The sequence below is a fragment of the Cervus canadensis genome, chromosome 11, assembly GCF_019320065.1.
Source record: "Cervus canadensis isolate Bull #8, Minnesota chromosome 11, ASM1932006v1, whole genome shotgun sequence".
NCBI classification, from domain to species: Eukaryota; Metazoa; Chordata; class Mammalia; order Artiodactyla; family Cervidae; genus Cervus; species Cervus canadensis.
Genome location: NC_057396.1, coordinates 7,505,834 through 7,533,262, shown reverse-complemented (window position 1 = coordinate 7,533,262; position 27,429 = coordinate 7,505,834). Strand labels below are relative to the sequence as shown.

Sequence of the window (27,429 nt, the reverse complement as noted above, 5' to 3'; positions counted from 1 at the left end):
ATATGCATCAAGACTCAGAGATTAGAAACAGGTGACACAGGATTGCCTTCTTCACAGATAGCCTCCATTTTTCCAAAGGAAGCCCCAAACAGACCCATGTTCAACCCCTTCACCTTTTGCCCAAAGTGATCATTAAACTTACACAATTAAAGTTTAATTAAAGCATCTCATTCTTTGAAACAACCTTTATCTGTAGGCCCCACAATTGTAAGAACCTGGTAAAAGAAAGGACAGCCAATAAGATATCTATGAAGCAATAATTAAATTAATATTCAAATTAGTGCCTTTTATATGTGTAGATATCTAATGATTTTATTAAAAATGCATTCCAAAGGTAAAATTGCCCAATCTCAGTGAATCATCCATTAGAAGTTACTGTCATTGCTTCTGGTAGAATTAACTTTTTCTTTTTTATAGCTTCAGCTCCCACTTTTGCACTGAATCAACTGAAGAAAACAATAATTATTCCCAAAGACCAAGAAGTCATCATAGAGTGCAAACCTCAAGGATCTCCAAAACCAACTATCTCTTGGAAGAAGGGAGACAAAGCAGTCAGAGAGAATAAAAGGTTAGAAGTCTATTTCGTAATTCAAACGTTTAATATCAGACTTTTCTGAAGTTGTGGATGATACCACACAATGTATATGAGTCTTAACATAATGGTGAGACATATTTCATGAACTGGCTGAGCTATGGCTTTGTCTTCATAGTGATTAAGAAAGAAATCAAGTGATCTATAAAGGAAAAAGTTCTATCTCAAAATGGCCTTACTTCCTTGTTTCTGTGATATTTCAGCACCAACTGGGAATTTCACCAGATTATGAAGAAAGCAAATACTTTCATTCAGTTAGTTAATTTTGGTTTTCATTTTGGGTCTCCAGGTTTGAGGACCCAGAAGTTATCTATCATAATTTTTAGATGATGGGTTTGCATTTCAATGTTAGTATTAAAAATAATATAAACATATTCTTGATATCCTGGGTAATCCCTTTATGACAGAATACTGCCAAGCTAAACTTGCATTATTGCTTTAATTATGTTAATGAAAAACACTATAGAATTATTTCAGTTGCTACATGCAAATGAGGAATGTACAGAGAACTTTCTACCATATAAAGGTCTGTCATTGATACATAAAGCCAAAGCAGAGCATGGGACTACAAATGGGGAAAAATGATGAGAGAATCACATAGTTGCACAACAGTCTATGTATGACAAACTTAAAAGTCTCATGCATTACCAGTCATTATCATCTGGTGTTGCAAATGGTGATTTGATAAAATATTATCTTCCATATGTTACAGTAATGTTGCATATGTTGTTTAAGGCTGTGTTTTTTATTTGATCTATAAAAATTAGGAGTTTATGTTTTGATTTATATTTCAGTCTCAGTAAACATATAGCTAAAATAATTTAAGTCAGCATTAGAGTCCATTTAAACAATTCCTTAAGTAATTTTATAATATTTTGGAATATTTGAAAAATATCTTTGGAATATATGCTTTTCCCATTCAAGTCTGAGAAATATTATTTTAAGTTGCATGTCTCTAATGAAATAATTTATGAATGACTGGATTACAGTCAGGCCCAAGGATCTATGTTGCCTAGAATTGATATGGATTAATCATGGACATTGGGTTTCTCAGGTAGCACCAGTGGTAAGGAATCTATCTGCAATGCAAGAGATGCGGGTTTGATCCCTGGGTTGGGAAGACACCCTGGAGGAGGGCATGGCAGCCCACTCAAATATTCTTGCCTGGATATTCCCATGGACAGAGGGGCCTGGTGGGCTATAGTCTATAGGATCACAAAGAGTTGGATATGATTGAAGTGACTTATCTCGCACATAATGGATATTTTGTTTAGGAAAAAAAAGAAAAAACTCTTTCTTAGTGCAAGTGAGATTGGGGAGTGAATTACAAGCTGTAAGATCAGTGTTTCATTTGGATGAATTGTATATGGTTGAAATGAATTTTTAATGATTGTTGCTCAGAAATATGAAAAAAACAAACAAAACCCTCACACAAATCTTTCATTATAACAGGAGAAAATGAATTTGTAGTATCCTAGTAAGAACATATACTTTACATTGCTTACTTATCATTTTTTTGAATGTATTGAATTTTCTCATATCATCAAAATATATAGGACATATTAGTATAAGCCATTCCATTTGCAATGCATTACTTTGTTTTATGTTTGAAAATGACATGTGAGCCTTGTCTTATTTATTTCAGTTCACCATAGAATGTCCCTCATCAACTCTTTGTAAACATCACATTGAGTTTAATAAGCATGGTGCCATCTCTTTGTCAAAGCAAAAGTACTGAAAGAGAAATGGGATTATGAATTTCTATTACAAAAATATGAGTGTAATAAATTTTTTATTTTACAGAAGTCAAAACGCATAGTTGTGAATTTTTCATTTTTCTTGCTCCCTTTTCTATTTACTGCTAACTCCTTGGTTAACAGTGAAATACAATGGCATCAAACTAAGATCACTCAAATTTTCCATATTTCAATACCTCTGGTGAAAATGCTATTTAGCAATAATACTGAAAGGTGTTTTTATTTAAGTAAAAGTAAGATTTGGACACAGTTAGCATTTTGTTACCCTGAACTATATGCTTAAATCTGTAAATTGGTTTAATTTCATAACAAATATCAAAGACAATAGTGCATTTTTATTCTTTAAAATTGACAGGCACACTTGCAAAATGTAATTTTCGGCAGTGTCAAGTTTCAGTAAGAATACAATCTAATTGGATATAAAAAATAAATGTTCAAATATTAAAGTAAGAGGCTAAGATTTAAATAACAGTAAAAAGAATTACACAAAGCATTATAAGAATACACATAGCTATTTGGACAATTGTACATTCTAAAAATATGAGCCCAAAACAAAAATTTAAATGTATATATTTTATATGCTTTAGAAGAATATCTCAATTACATAAGACAACTTGTTTTCTTACATATGTTTTAGGTCATTTGTATCTGTTAGAAGTACTTCAGCTATTTGTAAGTAGAAAGGGAGTGTTTTGCCAAAAGTTTTCAATTTTGTCTCAGATTCAAAGGATTTGCTAACAAAATAAGTCACACATTATATACAAATGAATAATGCCACTATTTATTAGAGAACTATCTAGCTTACTTTCTTTATTAACATTAAAAGGAAAGAGAAACAGAAACAGCAAACAAGAGCAATAATACATACTTCACCAAATTGAATTTGCTCGCATCCAGACTTAAACAGCACTGGGAGGTCTCATGTCACAGCACATACTGAGTCCCAAATGGGAAAAGGTCCCAGGCAGTGAGTCCACTCTCTGGATGAGTCTTTTAAAATTGCATTTCAGGGTTTATAATCCCTCAGTCATCAACCTGTGAGCAAATTGAAGCTCTGCTTTCATGTTAATGGTGGGTTTTTTTGTCATGTAAAACTTGGAACGTTGTTAAGACCCAGGGCTTGGTTGGCCAGGCCCCCTCCAGGGCCTCAACAATTTCAAGATTCCTTACCTGTCTTATCTATGGTGCTGCAAGGCTTGCACTCACACCAGGCAGTCTGGGCACTCACAGTCAGGACAGGTCCAGGCAGGTTAGAAGCAAGGTCAGAGGCCTGCTCTACATTGTCTCTTAAGCCTAAAAAGACTATTTAATTTCCCTAACAGGGAGATGTTAGAAAACTGTTAATGCTTTGAAAATTTAGTGTCATATGTATTTCACATTGGGGCACAGGTTCAAATCATTGTTTCTTTTGTTATAAATATGTTCACCATTCATGTAATCTGCATCAAGTATGTCCTTCACTCATCCAACCTACAACTAGGAAAAAAAAAACCAGTTAAATGAATAGCCTGACCTTCATTCACAATCTTCAGTTATTCGGGGTCTTTCCAAATTAAGGATTAAAACAACAAATGACAATTTCCTATGTGGGGACATAAAGACTACTATTACATTGAGAAAATGATGTTAAAGTAATAATATATCATAATAGGAACATTTAGGTATGAGAAACATATCACTTTCAAAGCATAAAATTGTGTCCAGAGCAATAACCTAAAAATGTAATAAAAGATTTCAATTGCAGAAAAAAATTGTAACCAAATCAGCTGAAAGTATGTCAGAAACTCAAAACAGTGAATTTGAATCAGCATTAATTTCAATGTAATTCTAAACTGTAAATCTATAACAACTTGAGGTTAATAAGTCATTTATTTTATCAATGGAGTGTCAATTTATTACCTTACCCTATTCTGCCACATTTTGATGGGTCTGTCGGGGCACATGTGTAATTTCCTCAGTTCTGTCTTGTTGCAGCAAAGTTTTGAAATGGTGGACTCGTGTTACAACTTGGTCACAGCTCAGTTTTATTCTGCAAATAAAGGATAGTACACCCTGGAGGCTTGAGGGCAGGCCAACCCCGAAGGAGAGACCGCAGCCCCTCTTGACTTCCTCCTTTTATGTGTTTGTTTCCTTCCCCCGCCTTGAGCCTACCCTATGCAAATTGGGCTAGCCAAGAAGGGGGCATGTTTGTTTCACCTGAATTTCTCATCCAGTCCATGGATTTTCTTTTGTTCCACTTTCTTGGACTCTTTCCTTTGTCTTTTAGCCACTGCCATCTTGGACTCCTTTTTCCTATTCTAACTACCTAACAGAATGTTCCCAAATTCACTTTCATTTTGTTTTGGGAAGGATTCTTCAAAACACAAACTTTCTTAAATTTGTCTGTTTTGCTAAAGAAATACGTAAATCATTATCCTAAAGTTTAAAGGGCTTTCTGGGTGGCTCAGCAGTAAAGAATCCACCTGTAATGCAGGGGCCATAGGTGACAGGGGTTCGATACCTGGGTTGGGAAGATCTCCTGGAGAAGGACATTTCAACCCAATCCAGTATTGTTGCCTGGAGAATCTCCATGGACAGAGGAACCTGGTAAGCTACAGTCCATGGGGTCACAGAGAGACTGACAGGACTGAAGATACTTTAGCATGCATGCATGCACGCAAATTTTAAAATGTAATAAAGAGTAACTAGGACATGACATGAATTTTAGAAGAAATAGGATTAACAAATAAGTTGTCTGATTATACATACAAAATATTTCATTCATTTGGCCCTAAGTGATACAACTAAAATATGTAAGAAAATGGATTATGTCAGAGTTTGTGAGTTGTTTATAGTCGTTTGTTTTTTATAAGAATGAATTGTCTATATCAGGAAATGATCAGTATGAACTGCTGCTCAAACAGTAAATCATATTATTGCTAATAATGATGATGATTGCTTTTAAGTCTGTAGCATTTATAATTTACAGACCAGTTTAACATTGTGGGTAACAGTAGAACCCAGTGTGTAAAGCGGGAAGATGATGAGTTTTCAACAGGTCACTTAGTTTTCTTACTTATAAAATTAGGATCTAAAAGAATAAGAGCACCTGTTAGGTTCTGAGAAATAAATGAAATTTTGTGTGTAAAATACATTGGCTGCTATATGGCATTCAGTAAGTGCTCAATGAATGTGACTGTGTTTAAGCTATTGCTGCAGATGTGGACAGTAGTGGTGGTGGTGATGATGATGGTGTCATTTGAACTTTTGAATCTTTGAATACTGGTGTTATTGTTGGTATCAGTACTTCTGAAAAACTTTAACACTTTCCTATCCTTTCTCCTATAATTAGGGGAAGCGTGCCTAAATTAAGTTATTATCTGGCATTTATAAAACCTTTAGTGCCTTCCATATGATAAATTTGCTAATCTATGTTAGCATTCTTTATCCATCAGACTCCAAACCTACACTTCTTGGCATTTTTTCATGGTGTGGCTGTTCTCACCAACCTTACCTATTCTTGGTTCAGTATTACTAGGATAATTTTTGAACTAGCAGGCTCAATAGTTAGCTGTTCTGTGATCAGTATCATAGGCTATGTTAATATACATGTAATGAATATACATGAAGAGTAATGGAAATAAAGAGGAAGGTTTTTAAACTATATTTGGGTATTTTTTTTCTTTTATGGAATCTCCAGGTTTTGTCCCACTGCTTTAAAAAATCACCAGCACATGTCCACTTAAGTTCCTTTATCGATCATGTCCACTTTCATACTGAAACTAATTTGTTCCAGGAATACTAAGACATGAAACAGTCCATAGGGATTTTCTCCTCTAGTGTACTTTCATTCAGAATGTTCTGCTCATCAAACGCATATTAGATTTTCACTTCAGCTCATTATTTCCATTACTTGGCCATTAACTTCTGTTAAAATATAATCACCCAGAGGCACTCCAACAGTGCACAAATATTAAGCCTTCATTATTCTATGTTCATTTCCTGTATTTTTTGTGGGCAAAGACAATCTTGGCTGAAATGAAGAATACAGTGCTTTTGCAAAGGCACAGGTTTTTTGTTTATTCTCCATCTGCATATATTAAAACTGTTATTGAAATGCATAAAATATGTCATATATGTTTTAAAAATTGTTCACAATTATTGTAATAAGTACCAATTTTCATTTCTAGACCAAGTAGGGTGGGTACCAGTTATGGAGAAAATGGACTATAATTCAGATGGGTGCTAAGGAAACTGTGTATCCCAAAATATAAAAAGTATCCTATGGAGGGGCAGTATTATAGTGCTTTTTTTTTTTCTTTTATCGGACTATAATCTAAGCAAAGACTTGTTGAAAATCCTTTGTAATGATCCCCTCCTCACCAAAGGAGCTTCAGAACAGCGAAGTTTCCAACTCACTCATTTAACACACACAGAAAACTGCACTTGAAGTGCCCATTAGTTGACTTCTGGTGGGAATTCATGTTGTGTTTATTAGGCAACAATGATCAGGCTCACATACTAACTCACAGACATATGGAAAAATATATTCTTAGCACAAGCCCTAAAGGACATTGTTACTGAGGCGAAAACGAAGTCTTCTTTCTTTTTCTAAGGAAGAAGAGGAATTCATGGGTGTAATTAGGGCCTTGTTTCTGCCCCTCTGTTTCCATCCACATGCTGTGTCTGCTAATGAACAAGCTGTTTTGTTGTTTCCTCTGTGACAATGTCTTTTACATATTAAGAACATAAAACAATATAAACCCTGGGTATCTTGTTTTCTTTTCTTTTTTTTTTCCTCAGAGTCTGAGAAATTGTAAATGAGAGAAAATGAACATTCATATATCAAGAATATATTAGTTGACTTCTTTTTTAAGTTAAAATCTATGCTTTCAAGGGAAATAAAATAATCTTAGGGATGAGAAGGTTGATAGCTACTTTCATAAGATGTAATACTTGTGGATTGTTCACAATATACAATATGTTATCTGCCCCTCGCGGATGGGGATGCTATTCCAGAGGTCCACTGAGCTGAAGCGGATTAGGAGGAAATGGTCTTACACTCCTCATGGTGGGATTAGGATGTTGACTTCCTGATCTTAAAAGCTAACTGCACAACGGTCTGCCTGATTAACTTTCTCTTTAAAATCTTAGCAAAACACTAAAGAGGAAAAAACGCAAAGTCATAGGACCATTGGAAATTAAGCAATGTAGAGGAACACATTTTTACCCTTTAGAAGAATTATGCCTTCAGGTAAAAATAGGCTCGATTAAGAAATGATCAAAAGACTGTTCAATCCTAGACCTTTGAAACTACAACTAAATCAAAAAATGAAGGGAACAAGGAATCTTCTGCTACCTTCTACTTTATGCCCATACATATTAAATTCAGGAATTGGGCCTCATTACAAATTGACTTGAATCCCTCTACTACACAGAAGCTACTCTTTAAGGTGGCAAGAAGTTTCTCTCCCTACTCCCTCCCATCAACACCAATCCAGGATAAGTTTTGGGATCATGAATCCATCAAGGGGCTGGGAAAGGATATAAATTTTAAGATTTGAAGTTTTTTACAAAAGAACAATTTTAGTACATAATGTTATAAAGGAAAAATAATGAAATCTGCGGATTCTTGAAATTAGAAAGAATAGGGCAGTTAGCTTTTTCCAGGAATCAGTTTACCTGGAAACTGAAATATCATAAGGATGAGAGAATAGGAATCAACAAACATCTTGCCTCTATCCAAATGATATTAGATACCTAGTGAAGCCTTAATATATTTGACTTGGTCTTGGGCAGCTGACTGGTGTCAAGATTAATATTTGAGGAAGGGGTTCAGACATTGATAGAAATAGTGAAGGGAGGCAAGAGAAGCTAGGAATGTTACCAGAAGACAAAGCCAGGCCTCTGAACATGGAAGCCCAAAAGAGTGAGAAGCAGAGAGATCAGTAAAGTGTAAAAGCTAATTTATAGTCACAAATATGAGAACAAGATATGAAAACAAACAAATGTAATAAGCATAGCTGACAGGAATAGATACAATATAAGTAGATAGCAATTTAATGTCTATGCCTACATGTAGTAGATGCCCCAAATTGTTCACAGAATACCCCTAAGAGGTGGATTATAGGTAATGTTAATTTTGTGCTTTCCTGTACTTTACAAATTTTATATAATTATTATATAATATTTTCTAATTTATGTAGTAGTAAGGAAAGTTAAGGTATACACTAAAAATTTGTAGGAGTAAATTTCTTAAAATTGCATATATCTCTAATCATTTAATTCAAATAGTTTAGATTTGAGTTGGACATATAAAAAGGTAAGGACATTCTTATCCATCCTGCTTTAAGGAGAGTATCTACTTTAAGGAGAGTATCTACTTGGTTTTGGAAACAATTTGAATTGCTTGCCCTAGTCTTTTAGAGATGTATTCTAGAAAAATTGATATGATTGGCCCTTGAGATTCATTTTAGTCCAATTTGAACAGATCTGTCTCTTATGCTACCATTCTTTCAATCAGCTGACCAATTGAGCAAAACTTCAATCAACAGAAAATGAAATATTCAACCCAATTTAAGCATACACTTAACCATTTTTCCTGGGTTTCCTTCTTTTTTTTTCCCACTTCCCCCTACTCTCCCATAAAAGCCATGCTTTTCCCCATTACCAGAGGAATATTCTCAAAGCACAGCTTTGAAGATGTCATCTACATGCTGAAATTACTGATAATCTTCTACTGAATACAATAATAATCCATGAGTATATTTGAAGTTCTCCACATTTTCCATGTTTTTTCATTAGTCCATCTAATAGATATAAAGTTGAAATCTATGAAATTTCTACTTTGTCACTTAAAAATGGAGAGCAATATTTCATATGGTTCACATTAATATTTAAACATATCTGCATGCTATAATGCTTGAGGCCAGGGATGGAGTTGTGACTAGAATGTTCAGTGTACCTACCTACATGAAGTTCGGAATCTACACCTGCTTTATTACCTGTTCAACTATATTTCACTCTCCGTGTATCTCTACCCGTTTATTTCTTCTTTCTACAAAAAACAAAAACAAAAAACCCAAACTCCAAAGTATTTTATCTTTACTTACAATGGACTCTCACAGTTCCCCGAATCAGACTCTTTATTTTCTCACCTTGTAAACTTTACTCAAACTTTTCCCTTCTCTCTCCTCTACTTCTTTATAGCATGCTGGTAAACCTCAATAACATTTGAAATCCTAACTCAAGAGGAAGAACTCTCTTCTTATGCTTTCCCATCATTGGAAATGCCCAAGCAGACACAATTATCAAGAAGCTGTAGTTAGTAGAAACTTCAGTAAATGATTTAACTCAACTTCTTTTAATTTATAGTATGTACCAATTCACAACACTCTGATTTAGATATTGTCATTGCTGATATAACAATTTTGCAACTTAAAGAGATTAAGAGACTTGTTCAAGGTAATCCATCATAAAGCTGAGCTTTAAAATCAAGTCTTATACTTGTCAATGATTCTGTGATAATCTTAGCAATCAGATTGTCTGGCAGTGATGTTGCATTTCAATCGACATGGAGAATAGTGATAGAATTCCTTCAGTGTCCATGATGTTTCTGATAATTCTAATTCATCTTCCCTGTCTATACTCAAAGCCTGCATGACCAGCTTCATAGTCAGTTTTCTTTCTCTGTCCCTCTCTCTCACACACACACACTCACATGCAAATATTAAGAAAATCCTCCAAATAAAGACCTAACTTTGAATCTAATTTTTCTTAAAAAAAAAAAAAAAATCATGGAACCAAACTGAAAACTGAGACACAATGGTCAAAATTTCATCTTGCTTTTACTTTTCTCTTTCTTCATCTAACTTTATGATAAACTAGACTTATTGTGGCTCAGCAGGTAAAGAATCTGCCTGCAATGCAGGACACTTGGACTCTATCCCTGGGTTGGGAAGATCCCCTGGAGAAGGGAAAAACTACCCACTCCAGAATTCTGGCCTGGAGAAGTCCATGGACTGTATAGTCCATGGGGTCTCAAAGAGTCGGACGCGACTGAGCAACTTTCACTTTTTGGCTTCCCTTGTAGCTCAGTTGGTAAAGAATATGCCTGCAATGAAGGAGATAAGACCCCGGTTTGATTCCTGGGTCAGCAAGATTCCTTGGAGAAGGAAATGGCAACCAACTGCAGTATTCTTGCCTGGAGAATCCCAGGGACACAGGAGCCTGGCAGGCTATAGTCCATGGGGTCACAAGAGTTGGACACAAATTAGCAACTAACCCACCACCTGATTACATAGGTATTGATTGACAGTCCGGTTATAAGAAATATTATTTGTTCTTTGGTTTCAGTGACACATTGACCAATTGATCAAATTGTATGCAAAAAATAATTCTAAACATGCCAGCATGTGGTGCTTCTGGGCTGTTTTAATATTTTCCCCATTGTAGATCTCCCTTGTTTTAAGGGATATCCAGTGTTTCTAAACGTCATCTTCCTCTGGCAATGATTCAACTCCCAGTAATTCAAATTTATTGAGTAACAATATTCTCATACCATGACAAATAATTGAATGGAAATGGAAAATCAAAAGAATTTTCACATTTTCAAATGATTCAATTGTCAATAGCATGTTTAGATAATATAACAATGATCATAAATATTCAAATTAATGACATCCATTTAAATACAGAAGCTTCAAATTATTTTTCCCTAATATTTCCCAAAGTTAAGATCACAAGAAATCTAAAGGTTTCTCTTCAAAGGTCATCTACTTCTTTTTTTTTTTTTTTTTTTATAGAAATTCTCACCATCAATTTGTTTCATTTCCACTTTTTAAAAAATTGCTAAATACAAGTCAAGTGTGAAAGGGTTAGTCTCTCAGTCATCTCTGACTCTTTGCCACTCCATAAGCTGTAACCCTCCAAGCTCCTCTGTCCATGGAATTTTTCATGCAAGTATACTGGAGTGGATAGCCATTCCCTTCTCCAGGGAATCTTCCTGACCCAGGAATCAAATCTGGGTCTCTTGAATTACAGGCGGATTCTTTATGATCTGAAACACCAGGAAAGCCCCAACATGCCTATTTCCCAAGGGAGATATCACCGAGAAAGTCAGTTAATTTAATCTGCAAGTGACAACAAAATAATTCTGGTTCAATTGTGCAAGGAACTTTGCCAGTTTGTGGCTTTACATCACTAGCTAATTCCTAGTTTAGCAAATAGTTCATAAATTCTACTTTTAATTATGACTAATTTACCCTGGTTACTATAAATTGCTGTACAAGTTGCCTAGTTATGATCTCCACATAGGGACAACTTGAACAAATCATTAGTTGCTTAAAAATTTTCTTTTCCAAAAGCCCCCCAAGACTACAACTTTCAGTTTAATTTGTCCTTAAGACAAACAACATCTAAAATAGTTGGGAATTCAAGCATCTAAGTATGTGCCACTGACTGATCCTGCTACCTCCCCAAATGACTCTTCAGTGAATATAAAATAAAGAAAAGAGAAGATTCCTAGGATGTTCAGAGAAAAGCATTTTATGATGAACATTTTTAGCTTCCCCTGAGTGTTTTAAAGTCATTTCTTTTCAGTTTTACATAAATCATGATCTAATTTAACTATGGTTGATTCATAATGGGAATTAGTGGGTTGTTTACAAATTAGGGCATAGACACAATAATCTTGACAACAATAAAAAGCAACCTGCAGATCATTTCCATAAAAGATAATCTACACATGATATCATTAGCATGTCTGCATTTCTTTGTTCAAATGACAGAATTTATGAGATAGTTGATAGATAGGTACAAAAATATAAGCTGATCACTGTGTTCTTAGTTGTATCTAGAGGTTTCAGGGTACCAATTTATTTTTGTTTTTCTTTCTTTCAACTGTAGATAGGAGCTCCACTTCTTTCCCTAATGCCAAATTGCCTAGACACTGTTCTATTTAATTCAATTGATTTTAGTGAAAAAAAAGTTTGTACAACATATACTGAATATAAGACACTATGCCAGGTCATAACAAGTAAGACAGAATCCCATCCCTCAAGGTGGTACCTGTCTAAAGAGCAATAAAATTAACTCATAGATAATTATAATACAGCTATTTAGGAAAATAATAACATAGGAATATTAACACAGAGTTCTTAATGTATTTAACATAGATATTATTAACAGGATTATTAAGATAACAAAATAACTACCATTTATTGAGAATTGGCTCATTTATATATGCAGTACTTAATATCAATCCTCAAAATAAGGCCCCTTATAAGGGACTTATAATCTACCTCAATATTTTAAATGGGGTAATAGGTCACACACATAGCAAGCTACAGAGTCAGAAAGTCCAGTTCTTGTTGGATCCAAGCCACTTCTTTGTGTATTCCACTCTATAAAAAATAACTTTTGAGAGTTAAAAAAATAAAAGCAGAAAATTAAATCTGGATGAAAAATGAGGGAAAATTTGGAAGAACTGGCATCTTAAATAGTCCTTAAATAGGATTTGAGGTAGACTGTATTTCAGAAAGGGTTCAGAATTTGAAAAAAACATAATCATGAATCCAGCACACTTTTGTGAAAGGTTCAGTTCAGTTACTCAGTCGTGTCTGACTTTTTGCGACCCCATGAACCGCAGCATGCCAGGCCTCCCTGTCCATCACCAACACCCAGAGTCCAACAAAATCCATGTCCATCGAGTTGATGATGCCATCCGATCATCTCATCCTCTGTCATCCCTTTCTCCTCCTGACCTCAATCTTTCCCAGCATCAGGGTCTTTTCCAATGAGTCAGCTCTTCTCATGAGGTGGCCAAAGTATTGGAGTTTCAGCTTCAATATCAGTCCTTCCAATGAACACCCAGGACTGATCTAATTTAGCATGGATCGGTTGGATCTCCTTGCAGTCCAAGGGACTCTCAAGAGTCTTCTCCAACACCACAGTTCAAAAGCATCAATTCTTGGGTACTCAGCTCTCTTTATAGTCCAACTTTCACATTCATACATGACCACTGGAAAAACCATAGCCTTCACTAGATGGACCTTTATTGGCAAAGTAATGTATTTGCTTTTTAATATGCTGTCTAGGTTGGTCATGACTTTCCTCCCTAGGAGTAAGGGTCTCTTAATTTCATGGCTGCAATCACCATCTGCAGTGATTTTGGAGCCCAGAAAAACAAAGTCAGCCACTGTTTCCACTGTTTCCCCATCTATCTGCCATGAAGTGATGGGACCAGATGCCATGATCATAGTTTTCTGAATGTTGAGCTTTAAGCCAACATTTTCACTCTTCTTTTTCACTTTCATCAAGAGGCTCTTTAGTTCTTCTTCACTTTCTGTCACAAGGGTGGTGTCATCTGCATATCCCAGGTTATTGATATTTCTCCTGGCAATCTTGATTCCAGCTTGTGCTTCCTCCAGCGTAGCATTTCTCATGATGTACTCTGCATAGAAGTTAAATAAGCAGGGTCACAGTATACAGCCTTGATGTACTCCTTATCCTATTTGGAACCAGTCTGTCATATATTAGCTCTACTTTTATTTTTTTAAGAAAGTTCCATACTGTTTCCATAGTGGCTGCACCAATTTGCATTCCCACCAACAGTGTAGAGGGTTCCCTTTTCTCCCCTCTCCAGCATTTATTATTTGTAGACTTCTTAATGATGGCCATTCTGACTGGTGTGAGGTGGTACCTCATTGTAGTTTTGATTTGCATTTTTCTAATAATTAGCAATAATGGTATAATTTCATGTGCCCATTGGCCATCTATATGTCTTCTTTGGAGAATTGGTTATTTAGGTCTTCTGCCCAGTATTTGATTCAGTCATTTGGAGTTTTGATATTGAACTCTATGAACTGTTTGAATATTTTTGAAATTAATCCCTGTCAGTCACACTGCTTGAAATATTTTCTCCCATTCTAAGGGCTATCTTTTTGTTTAATTTATGGTTTCCTTTTCTGTGAAAAAGCTTTTGAGTTTAATTAGGTTCTATTTTCGTTTCCATTACTCTAGGAGACAGATCCAGAAGATGTTGCTGCATTTTATGTCAAAGAGTGTTCTGCCTGTGTTTTCCTCTCAGAGTTTCATAGTTTTGATTTTACATTTAGGTCTTTAATCCAGTTTGAGTTTATTTTTGTATATGGCATTAGAGAATGTTCTAATTTCTTCTTTTATATGAAGCTGTCCAATTTTCCCAACAACCCTTACTGAAGATACTGTCCTTTCTCCACTGTATTTTTTTATCTCCTCTGTTGTAGGTTAATTGACCATAGCCGCACGGGTTTATTTCTAGGCTTTCTATTCTGTTCCATTCATCTCTATGCCTCTTTTATGCTAGTGCCACACTGTATTGACCACTGTAGCTTTTTAGAATAGTTTGAACTCAGAAAGCATGATTTTTTCAACTCCATTCTTTCTCAAGGCTCTTCAGGGTGTTTGTGTATCCATAGTAATTTAATTTTTTTTGTTTTAATTTTGTGAAGAATTCCATTGGTAATATGACAGGGATTGCATTGAATATGTAGATTTCTTTGGGTAGCATGGTCATTTTAACAATATTGATTCTTTCAATCCAAGAATGTGGTGTATCTTTCCATCTGTTTGCTTTGTCTTCAATTTTTTCCATCAGTATCTTGTACAGTACATCCCCTACATATAAATGAATTCTGTTCTGAGAGTGCATTGCTAAGTCCAATTTGTTTGTAAGTTCAGCAAAGTTAACCTAGGTGCCCAACTAACACAGTTGGCTATATAGCACTGTACTGTAATAGGTTTATAATAGTTTTGGCAAAAATAATACATAGAAACAAACACAAACAATACAGAAAACATTTTTTAATTGTACACTACAGTAGTATTTGAAAATTACAGTAGTACCAACTACATCACTGCTGCTTTTATACTTTCTTCCAGGCAACTGGTCTTGAAATAAAGATACTATGCTACTTCCCACAGCACTGTACTGTGAAGTATTAATACACAAAAGCACGACCACTGTAGAAGATGCATGCAAATGCAATGTACACCAGACACTTGAAATAATTTATGTGATTGGATATGTTAACCCACATTTGCATCTTTGAAAGTTCACAACTAAAAGGTTCATATGTAGGGGATTTACTATAATTTTTTGAGTACAGGTATTTTCTCCTTAGGTAGATTCATTCCTCGGTATTTTATTGTTTTTGATACAATGGTAAATGGGATTGTTTCCTTAACTTCTTTTTCTGAGGGTTCATTGTTAGTGTATGAACTGTGGCAAATTTCTGTATATCAATTTTGTGACCTGAAACCTTACTGAATTCACTGATAAGCTCTAGTAGTTTTCTGGTAGCATTTTTAGGATTTTCTATGAATAGTGTCATGTCTTCTGCAAACAGTGACAGTTTTAATTCTTCCTTTTAAATTTGGAATCCTTGTATCTGTTTTACTTCTTAAGCAGTGTCTAGCACTGGAAGATGCTCAGTAAATAGCAACCATCAGCCTTATTGGTCATGTTAGGGAGGACAGGCCTTATCCTTAGCTGCTGGGAGCAACTGGATCCTCACATCTTATCTTTGAATTTCATCTTTAAAAATAAGAGTGAAAATGGGTTTATTAATTTTGTCTTTAATTTATCACCTATTTTTTTTTAAATTTCTGTGATCAATCATTAATCATTTCATGCAACAGAAATAAAATCTTTCAAACTGCTCAAAGTAGTTTTATCTCCCCAGCTATGCTCATAATCCTCACTACACTGTCTAGCCTATGCAATCAATCAGTACTACCTGAACTGGCCGGTCTTTATCCACCTTTGTTCTAGCATTCTCTACCCAGCAATCGGAGTATTCATTCAAAGCATAACATGAATCAGGTCAGTTTACTATTTGAAACTTTTCAATGTTCCCTCCTCTTTTAGTCAGAATAAACTTAAAACCTCATACCATGTCAGGTGAGACCCTAGATGAGTTCACCACTGTCTTCCTTCTCTTCATTTCACTACTCCCATTCCACTTGCTCAAAAAGGTCTAGCCTCACTGTCCTTCTTTCTGGTCTATACACATACTACTCATTCTTGCCTCAGAGGAAGGCATCTCTTATTTCCTCAGTTTGACACTATTGCCCCAGGGTGTTAGCACTGTTGTCTTCCTCTGGATATCTAGGTCTTGGGTTGAATTGTTACCTTTTCAGAGACACACTTCACCCCTGTCTGTAACAGAAACTCCGTCTCAATTATTCCTCTCATTTCACCTCATCTTGCTCTCTTCAAATCACTTATTACATTCTGAAATGGTCTTGTTTATCTTTTACATACTCAACAGTTAGCTGTCTCCCTCCCTGCAATAGAATCTCTGGGACATAGGAGCTGTGTTGGTCTTTTATTCTGTAACCTCAGAGCCTAGCATGGTGCTCTGCACAGTGTAGAAACCAACCAATACCTTTAACTAAATCTGGTGAAACAATACAGGTGCACAAATCTTCTGCAGTCTTACCTTATATGTCTCCATGACTCAGCCTCTTAAATGTAGCGAACATGGTAATATTTCAAGCTAAATTATTAAGGATATTATGAAGATTAGAGGAGACAGCATCATATAGCACTCTGAATTTCTCTGAAGAAAGGTATTATAATAATGGAAGTGATAGTATTATGAGTATTTATATACTCACAAAGATCTGAGACTCCTCTCATATGATAAAATTAAAATAGCATGTAATTAAGTTAGGAAGTTGTAAGAAGAAAAGTCAGTTCCCTTAGTTTATTTAATTTAAGAAAATTAAATAAATGGAGTTAGATTTCCAAGATAGTTTCTTTTCTGTTAGTTTAAAATCTGATTTTCTAGCCATCCCAGTTTTCCTGACTATCACTGAATTAAAAGTAGAAGCCATGAGGTGTGAGCTTTCTCATCTCTACCTCATTTACCCAGTGAAGCATCTGCAAAGCCTCTGTGGGTGGTTTAAAAGCTAAGAGTTGGAAAAACAGTCTTGGAAGCAAACACCCAGCTGTATTTAAGGCCTGCATTTTTCTGGTGAATGTGTCTCTAGGGGTGTACCTTTCCAGTGCCCAGACTTTTAAGCACCATCCATATTAAGCACAAATCAGAATGCCTTTCACAAACCACTTAATGCAGTTTAAAACCCACAGGCAAATCATTTTAACTAAACACCTTGATATAGCTTTGCTCTCTAAACTGTCCCTATCTGGTTTGAAATACTTTTATAAAATTGTTTTAAAAATTTAGAGGGTGGCATACCACATTGGAGCTGTTATATCTATATAAATCATGTGTGTGGAATAGGACTGTGTTTTCCCCCATACTGAGACCAACACTTAAAATTTTATGTCACTGTCCTCTGTGTGTGTCTGTGTGTGTTGGGAGGAGGGGCCAGGGGACCAGCATGCATGCTTGCACCTGTACATCAGATTTTAATGCAGCCAAATCTTTTTCTCTGGAAGTAGACTAGGGGGCCTTGATGCTTAAAAGAAACTGAAACAAGATGTGTTCCTTAAGGTATAGGCTGTAAATGTCATTATGACACTTACACATTAAGCTTCTTCCATCAAGCAGAGTTCTTGGGGTACACAGGTTTGAAGGAAGAGGCTCAGTCCCATCCTTCTGCCTCATTTATGAATCATTTACATGTGTATGAGCCTCTTCAGCAATGACATATAGTATCTGCCTCCTTCTCAACCAGGGACCATTTTTGAGTTGAATCTTACATATTTGGTGGCACTGCAGGTTTTATCCAAAGTCATGGTGACTCATAGGAAAATAGGGATGTCCCTGGTTGAGGTCTCACAAAACTGTTCTAGTCACTGGCAGCCCTGTGTTCCCTCAGGTTTTCTCCAAACTATAGCTTGTGTTTGTTGATGACTTCTGAAAGTTGTGGGCTTTTAAGTGCACACAACTCTTTAAATTATGTCTTTTATGAAAGTAGAGATAATAATAAAAAAAAAGTCTGGGTTTCCTAATTCTTTCTGCAGTCTGATAACAGTAACTTGAGTTTGGGGGCACAATGAGGATCTCATGATCATTGCTCAAGATTTTTTTTCATAATATCATAAGGATTATTGTTGTTGTTGTTCAGTCACTAACTCATGTCTGACTCTGTGAACCCATGGACTGTAGCATACCAGGCTCCTCTGACTCCACTGTCTCCCAGAGCTTGCTCACATTCATGTCCATTGAGTCAGTGATGCTATCTAACCATCTCATCCTCGGCCACCCCCTTCTCCTCTTGCCTTCAATCTTTCTCAGCAACAGGTCTTTTCCAGCAAGTCAGCTCTTTGCATCAGGTGACCAAAGTATTGAAGTTTCAGATTCAGCAACAGTCCTTCCAATGAATATTCAGGGTTGATTTCCTTTAGGCTGGATGTGTTTGTTCTCCTTGCAATCCAAGGGACTCTAAATGGTCTTCTGCACCACAATTTGAAAGCATCAGTTCTTCAGTACTCAGCTTTCTTTATGGTCCTGCTCTCATATCCATACATGACTACTGGAAAAAAACATAGCGTTGATTATAGGAGTGTTTTTTTTTTTTTTTTAAACAAATTGATGTCGCTTTTTTAAAATATGCTGTCTAGGTAGCCTTCCTTCCAAGGAGCAAGCATCTTTTAATTTCATGACTGCAGTCATTTTCCACAGTGATTTTGGAGCCCAAGAAAATCTTCATTGCTTCCATGTTTCCCCCTTGTATTGGCCATGAAGTGATGGGACTAGATGCCATGATCTTAGTTTTTAGAATGCTCAGTTTCACACAAGCTTTTTTATTCTCCTCTTTCACCCTCCTCAAGAGGCTCTTTAGTTCCTCTCCACTTTCTGCTATTAGAGTGGTATCATCTGCTCATCTGCGGTTGTTGATATTTCTCCTGGCAGTCTTGACTCCAGCTTGTGATTCATCCAGCCTGGCATTTACCATGATATATTTTGCATAGCAGTTAAATAAGCAGGATGACAATATACAGCCTTGCCATACTCCTTTCCCAGTTTTGAACCAGTTTGTTGTTCCATGTCCGGTTCTAACTGTTGCTTCTTTACCTACGTACAGGTTTCTCAGGAAACAGGTAAGGTGGTCTGGTAGTCTGGTTCTCCCATATCTTTAAGAATTTTCCACAGTCTATTGGGATCCACACATCCACAACTGTGTCACTCCTGCTTTGTTTCAGATGCTTCATTCTTTTTAAAGCTATTAGTTAATTGCCCTTCACTCTTCCCCAGTAGCATATTGGGCATCTTCCAATCTGGGGCACTCATCGCCTGGTGTTGTATCTTTTTGCCTTTTCATAGCATCCGTAGGTTCTCCAGACAACAGTACTGGGTTGCCATTTGCTTCTCCACTGGACCACATTTTGTCAGAACTTCACTGCCACCCTTCTGTCTTGGGCAACCCTGCATAGCATGACTCATAGCTTCATGGAGTTTACACAAGCCCCTTCACCGCAAGGCTGTGATCCATGAAGGGGCATAAGGATTATAAATGAATCTTATCAGGAATACAGATAAATAGACCACATTCCCTGGAATTTTTTCTGTAGTTGAAATGGGGTGGATCTCCATGATTTAGAATTTTTATTAGAGCACAGTTGATTTTCATAAGCAGGCAGGTTTAAAAACCACAGCTGCTTGGCATTAGCATTTCCCCTCAAACATGGTGAACTGGACAGTTTTACTTTCCAGTTTGTATTAATTAGTTCCAATTATGCAGTTTATTCATACCTTGTGTCAGATCCCTTTGTTTACATGAAGTCAGATGTACTTAGACTTTCATTATATAATGAGGATTAATTATTTGGTTATATCCAGCAGTGAGAGAGGCAGGTACCTCTCAAGTAAAAAGGAGTAAAAACAGGTAGAAGAGCCAGTCCTCCAAGAGACAGAACTGAGCTGTTGTCCTGGATCGGGCAGATTCAGAAACATTAATAACTCTGGTCCATGAACCTAACTCTAGTGTGCTCCTATTTAGACTAGAACCTTTGTCCACTTCTGCATCTCATTATGTGTTTTCTTGCTCATGATCTGATTTAAATAGGGTCAATCTATCTTTAAGCACGTTGACATTTACATTTAGTTATAGGAAATGTTTGAAGTGTATTTATTCTCTTCATCACTGGAGTAAAGGTTTCATGATGTTTGGAGAGGAAGGCAAAGTGATAAGTGTGTTTTGGGTTCTGGTGCATTTCTCTAATAAGGACTGTCCCTCACCTCCAGCTTCCCCACAATCTGCACAAAAGAGGCCTACAAAGAGAGAGAGGGAGAGTGAGAGAGAGAGGAAGAGAAGGGGGATGGAACAAAGAGAGAGAGAGACGAGAGAAAACTCTTGTTTTCATCTTTTGGCTTCATCTTTGACAACCTATTTTTATGAAAATTTATTCACATCTTGCATAAATAGAAGTATTATTGTGTGTCAGGATTTATATTTGGAAACCAATTTTTATTTAAATCCCTCTTGGTAAATGTATTTAAAAATTAGTGAAGTTAAGCAAATATAAAACACTTTCATTTCAGTGACCCAAATATTTTAGCAAAGCATCCTTATTGTAGTGTGATTTCTCCAATTTGCCTGTTAGATGAGACTATTCCAGGAAGAACTAATAAACTTAGAAGATATGAAATAAAAAGTAAGATTCCAACTTATAGAGTATATCTATATATTATCAATTTTTTTTCTTTCTGAATTACAAATTGTCTTAATTTACACTGAGCTTCCAACAGAAACCCAGAATAAATTTTGGAGTAGATGCATCTAGAAATCTCACTAAAGTTGTTCTTTATTTATTAAATATGCATAATGTGTTTGGATCCATCTAGTGTACACTCTGTTTACTTTGCTAGTATCTAGAAGTTCTTGAATAAGGACAATACCATACATACCACAATTAATGTTCATACTGCATATGTAAACACATCTTCATAGGTAATTTCAAATTTGTCTCTCTTTTTTTAAAAAACTCACCTTAAGTAAGAGGCTTTATCTGAACTTTACATGTAAGATGATGTTTGAAGTGGTTTGACAAATGTAGTATTACTTTTTCAGCACACATTCCCCTTCAATCAATTAGTTAAGTTCAGTCACTCAGTCGTGTCTGTTTCTTTGTGACCCCACGGACTGCAGCATGCCAGGCTTCCCTGTCCATCACCAACTCCTGGAGCCTACTCAAACTCATGGCCATCCGACCATCTCATCCTCTGTTGTCCCCTTCTCCTCCCGCCTTCAATCTTTCCCAGCATCAGGGTCTTTTCCAGTGAGTCACTTCTTCACATCAGGTGGCCAAAGTTTTGTAGTTTCAGCTTCAGCATCAGTCCTTCCAATGAATATTCAGGACTGATTTCATTTAGGATGGACTGGTTGGATCTCCTTGCAGTCTAAGGAACTCTCACGAGTCTTCTCCAACACCACAGTTCAAAAGCATCAATTCTTCTGCGCTCAGCTTTCTTTATAGTCCAACTCTCACATCCATACATGACTACTGGAAAAATCATAGCTTTGACTTGATGGACTTTTGTTGGTAAAGTAATGTCTCTGCTTTAATATGCTGTCTAGGTTGGTCATAACTTTCCTTCCAAGGAGCAAGTCTTTTAATTCCATGGCTGCAGTCAAAGTCTCACTGTTTCCATTGTTTCCCCATCTATTTGCCATCAAGTGATGAGACTGGATGCCATGATCTTAGTTTTCTGAATGTTGAGTTTAAGCCAAATTTTTCACTCTCCTCTTTCACTTTCACTTCAATCAATAATTTAGCCTTTAGAATTAGACCAAGTTTATGTGTCAGTCTTTGTGTTTTAAACTACCAGGCTATATTTCTGATGGCTCTGCAAGCCTGTGAGAGAAAAGTACAGAAAATACTTCAGGAAGTTTTTGTCCACATGTATACCTTTGATGATATATTTAAACAATTCATCGGATAATTTGTCTCAATAACTTTTTAGCAAAGAGCTATTTCCAATGTCTTTATTTCCAGTCATAATGACTCTCAAACTTCTATGAAAATGATTCTGCTCCCCATTCAAAAGGAACCAAAATATGAGGTAGAGGTCACGAATACCATCTATGCTAGGTCTGGAATTAATTACTGGTAGATTGGTCTGGCTTCATGGGCATTCTCCTTGCATGGTTGCACAGAGCACCATACTTAGAAGGGCTCTATGCTTGGTTTAGAGTTTTGCTATCACCAGATTGAAATTCTTAATGATTTTCTAAACAATGGGTCCTGTGTTTGTGTTTTGCTCTGGGTAGTCAGTCTAGTCACTAGACTATTTACTTCTTGTGTGGTCCCAAAAAGTTCTCTGTAAGCCTCACTTTCTGCATTTGTAAGAAGGAAAGGCTAATGGTATCTATTTCACAGTCTTGGCAAGAATGACAAGACATGATACTCAGTATGTTCACTGCAGCGCATGGTTCATGTTCAACACCCATTATTCACACATTGACTGATGTACATGTCCACTCTGGAATGGTCCTTTCACATGGAGCTCTTGACATTGTCTAATGTGTAGACATCACCCACACATCATTCCTTGAAACCTGATCTCTCTTCTACCTGGAGCTCTGTCATTATTCCCATCATTTTTCTACCACCCATAGGCTTTAAATAATAGTCTTCTTTGACCAATTGCTCTCCTCAGCTTCATTAATCACCAAAACCTCTAAATCCCAACTACCATATCACTCTTGGACTATCTCAGTCTACTGACTTAAATCCAGTTTCTGAGTTCACCTATACTGAAATGTAGGCTACATATCCTACTGTGAAAAATTAATCTACCTAGAAAGTCATTTTCTTTCAGTATAATAGTCTGCTCTAAAACATTTATTGGTCACTAAGAGCAATAATTCCCTATCATTTTCCATGTAACTCTTTGCTGCCATGCAACTACATGGAGAGAGAAGGGAGAATGTAAATATAATTACAATTCTTATTTGAAAGCAGATTAAAAACTGCACAGTGGATGGGAACAGCTTCTTCAAGCTACTGAAGTAAATGAAGCAGCCAGGGAAAAGCAAAGTGGTCAGGATGCTCTTTCCCAGCACAGAAACCCACCTTCCCCCAAGGCTCAGCTTTTCACCTTATTCATTTTCAGCATCAAGCTATTTCTTTCAGGAAATAGGAGTTGGTAAATTTTAATTTTTTTAAAAAGTGGTGAATTATTTTCCTTTCACTGTGGAAGTATTATAGAAATTCACTTTTCCCTAAGCCACTCAGTGATGGGAAACACCTCTACAACTCAACCATATCATCATAACCTTAGTATGTTCCATGATTCTGAGGAAACTGGTGTTCTAAAAAATGGCAGCAATCTTAGATATTATTCAGTCCAACTTCCTCATTTTATATAACTGAGGATAAGAGAAGTAAAATAATTTGCTCAGATTCACTAATCTGCCTCTGCTAAATTTCAGCCAAGTACCTTTCCCAAAATGCCATACTACACTTATATTATGAGAATCAGGTTTATTTTCCATGAGAATAAAGGAGGTTAGTGTTGAAAAGAAGAGGTTGTCTGGATGCATAGTGTCATTATGCCCATAGGGAGGAATATTAATGAAAGTGGTGGAAAAAAACACGGAATAAAAGAAGTTATTCCTGGCAATTGACTGAAAGGAGAAGAAATCATAAAAAGCTTGAACGACAGACAGATGAATAATGCGATGAGATAAATACAATTTTGGTTCTATTGAGATCAAAAGGAGGAATAAAAAGTATAGGGAATGAAAGATGATGTCTCGATTTAACATTCCTTCATTTGGAATCATTTAGAAATCTTGAGGTGAAAAGTTATCTAGAAATAATAACTGTAATGTTACTTAAATTTTTGGGGATTGAGAGATTTATGCATTGTCACAAAATGTTATTCGAAACAGCTATTCATTTTTCATGTAATGAGACAGAATACACACTCTATATTGGGGCAAAATTGCACTTTCAGTCATTCCTATGTATTTTCCTCAGTAGCAGGTCAATTGAAACTGTGAGTCAAAATCAGAGGACAGAGTTGAACAATGTAAAAGAAATTTAATTGGGCAGTATTAAAAAAAAATTTCCTATTTTTCCCATAGTCAGAATTGCCAACATTCCCTAAGATGAACTAGCTGAGCTAAAAGTTATCTTCTACAAATGGATGGTGTATGGTCTTTCTGACCCATTTTCATTAGTGTTTATTTAAGTATAGAGAGATTACTACAGCATTTTAAAGCTTGAGTCCAGTTACCCAGGGACATCACAGAATGAATATGAATTATAGCTATTATAAGCAAGAAGTTATGTGTCATCAGGCTATAAAGTGAGCACAACAGTATTCATCATTTATTATATTCAAAAATGACATCAGGAGTAGTGATTACTTACATAGTTACAAATGTCTATCATTAACCCCTTGACTGGAAGTATACTTGCAAAACGTGAACAACATTAGGATCCCAAGGAAATGGTCTTTTCACATAAGGGAGTCCTCCTCTGACTAGGATTCCCAAATTCCCAGCAGATTTTGTTGTTGTTGTTGTGTTATATTGTATTGGTCTGTTTCTTTGTGCTTTAGAGTTACTCTGTTAAGTGGAAATTTGCTGTATGGTGCAGGGAGCTCAAATCTGGTGCTCTGTGATAACCTAGAGGGGTGGGATGGTGTGGAAGGAAGGAAGGAAGTTCAAAAGGGAAGGGACATATGTATACCCATGGCTGATTCAGGTTGATATATGGCAGCAACCAACACAATATTGTAAAGCAATTATTATTCAATTAGAAAGAAAGAAAGAAACATTAGTCCTAACCCTGGTCTTTAAAATTCTTTGTCCTAGAATATATTCCATTTCACATCAGATTAGTGTACCTTGATACCTTCCTTGGTTTGAATTTAGAAGTTCTCTTTTAGATCTATCTGTTGCTATATAATAAGCACTTGTGTGCGTGCTAAGTCACTTCAGTCATGCCTGACTCTTTGCGATCCTGTGGACGATAGCCCGCCAGGCTCCTCTGTCCATGGGATTCTCCAGGCAAGAATACTGGAATACATTGCCATTTCCTCCTCCAGGGGATCTTCCTGATCCAGGGATTGAACCCATGTATCCTGTGTCTCTTGCCCTGGCAGGTGAGTTCTTTACTACTAGGGCCACCTAGGAAGCTTCCATAGAGTAAGCACATCTAACACAATGACTTCAAATGATAACCATTTATTATGGTTCAGGAGTTTTAAGGGGTCAAGTTGGGTGGTTTTTCTGGGCTCCCTCATTGGTCTGCACTTACCTGCAGAAGTTTTCGTGATGTTGGTTGGTTTATTACACATTTCTTATCCCATCTGTCACATCTGTTTGGCACAACTGTGCTGACTTAACTCTGTCCTACGTATTCTGCCATTTTCCATCAGATTAGCTAGGCTTGCTTGCCCAGGAGTGGGCAGGGTTCCAAGAGAATGAATGGAAAGCTTGAAAAGTTTCTTAAAGCCAACATCAGTGAGGTCAGCATCACTTCACTGCATTCTGTTGGTCAAAGCAAGTCATAGAACCAGCTCAGATTCAGAATAGGAAATAGATAAGTGGAAATGAGTACAAAGTCCCATCGCAAAAGGGAATGGATAGAGAGAGAAGAGTATTTACATTTAGCTTTGTAAACAATGATTCACAGACCGAGAAGAATTTCCACAGAAAATTTATTTTAATTAGTTTGATTAGGGTTGAGTTGAAACAAAGCAAACAAGAAACTGATAAAGCCTTTCCAAGGTCAAGTGACTGTGACAAGCTGACATCAGAGTTACAGTGACTATCTTAGTTTTCCCAGAACTATGCCAATTATAAAACTGAAAATCTCACATCCCAGGGAAACTGGGATAAGGACTAGCATTTTGTGATTCCTAATCCAGTTTTTTTCCTCAGCACACTGAAATTGGCCTTGACACTTGACCTACAAAACCAAGTAGCTACTAGCATAAAAAAAAATGTGCCCTACCACCGGCATCCTCTACTCACATACTGCTTATGTTTAATTAGTTGATTCATTGATTGCACCCTGCTTTGTTCCAGAAGTGTTTAAGCCATCTTACAAAGCAGAGTATATCACAAGATGATAACTACACAATTCTACATTGCCATTCTCCAAATAGTCCATGTACTTTAATGTTTCTGAGTGTTTATTCTTTTTGGTTTGTGCTTACTCTGTCCCTCTCTCTGCCAAGGATGGCTTTCACTTTTTGTTCTTTGCTAAAACCATTCAATTTACAGTTTCCAATTACCTTCTCTGTGATGTCTCCCTCCACCTGAAGAATTAATCACTACCTCTCTGTGCTCCCAGGATATTTGGCCCACACTTTGTTCATAGCACTTATCATATTATTTCTACCAAGTTATCAATTGCCTCGCCTTATTGGGTTTTTCACCTTTTATCTCTTTTGTTTAAAATAATCCACCACATCCGGTAGGCACTCAGTAATTTCTTTAGTTGCTGCTTTGTTGAGAAAATAAATGAACACACTATTTTCTTGGCTTTACTGCAACATCAGGATTTTCTCTTCTGTTGCTAAAATGTCCTTGATTGTTTTTGGCTTGTTTTTTAGCTCCAGTTATGTATTTTATACATCTTTGTCTTTTATCTCAATGTTAACACTGCCATAAGCAACATGCCTTTTCCTTCTAATTTGTTGGCTTTTAATTGACTGCAGTTTCCAAAGCTAGAAAACTAGCTCCAGTAACATGGCTTGTAACCCATTACAATATAAATTCTGCATTGGAATCTGAAGTACTTTTCCTTAAGGTCTTGTGTTTCTACTTTACAAGTCCTGTTCTGGCTTAAAGTCTCCACAGTGTCCCAAGAAGTGCTGAGTGCACAATAGAACTTTTCTCAGACCTCACCCCTTTGGAAGGCTTTTCCTGGCCAAGCCCCTCCTGCATACTTCTGCTATAACAGCTATTTTTTTATGTTACATTAAATGTTTATTTATCTTTTCCTCCACTGTTTTATGAACTGTTTGAGGCTAACATCTGTAGACTATTTGCCTTTGTTGTATTTGCCTTTGCTCATGGTAGATATCAACCCAAATTTTCTTTTGTGAATTAGTTAATCAAATTAAATAAGCCAAGCTCAGAATACAGTTTCAAAGGAAACCAGTATATAAAGAAAAATAATAA

The 27,429-nt window shown here is 36.3% G+C and overlaps 1 protein-coding gene across 1 annotated transcript in view; it reads left to right on the top strand.

Moving 5' to 3' along the window:
• CNTN5 (contactin 5) overlaps positions 1-27,429 on the top strand; it is a 1,555,907-nt gene that overhangs the window by 1,273,144 nt on the left and 255,334 nt on the right. Inside the window, exon 13 of the mRNA XM_043481782.1 lies at positions 418-568. Coding sequence (XP_043337717.1) covers positions 418-568 — 151 coding nt within the window. The remainder of the gene's footprint in view (positions 1-417; positions 569-27,429) is intronic.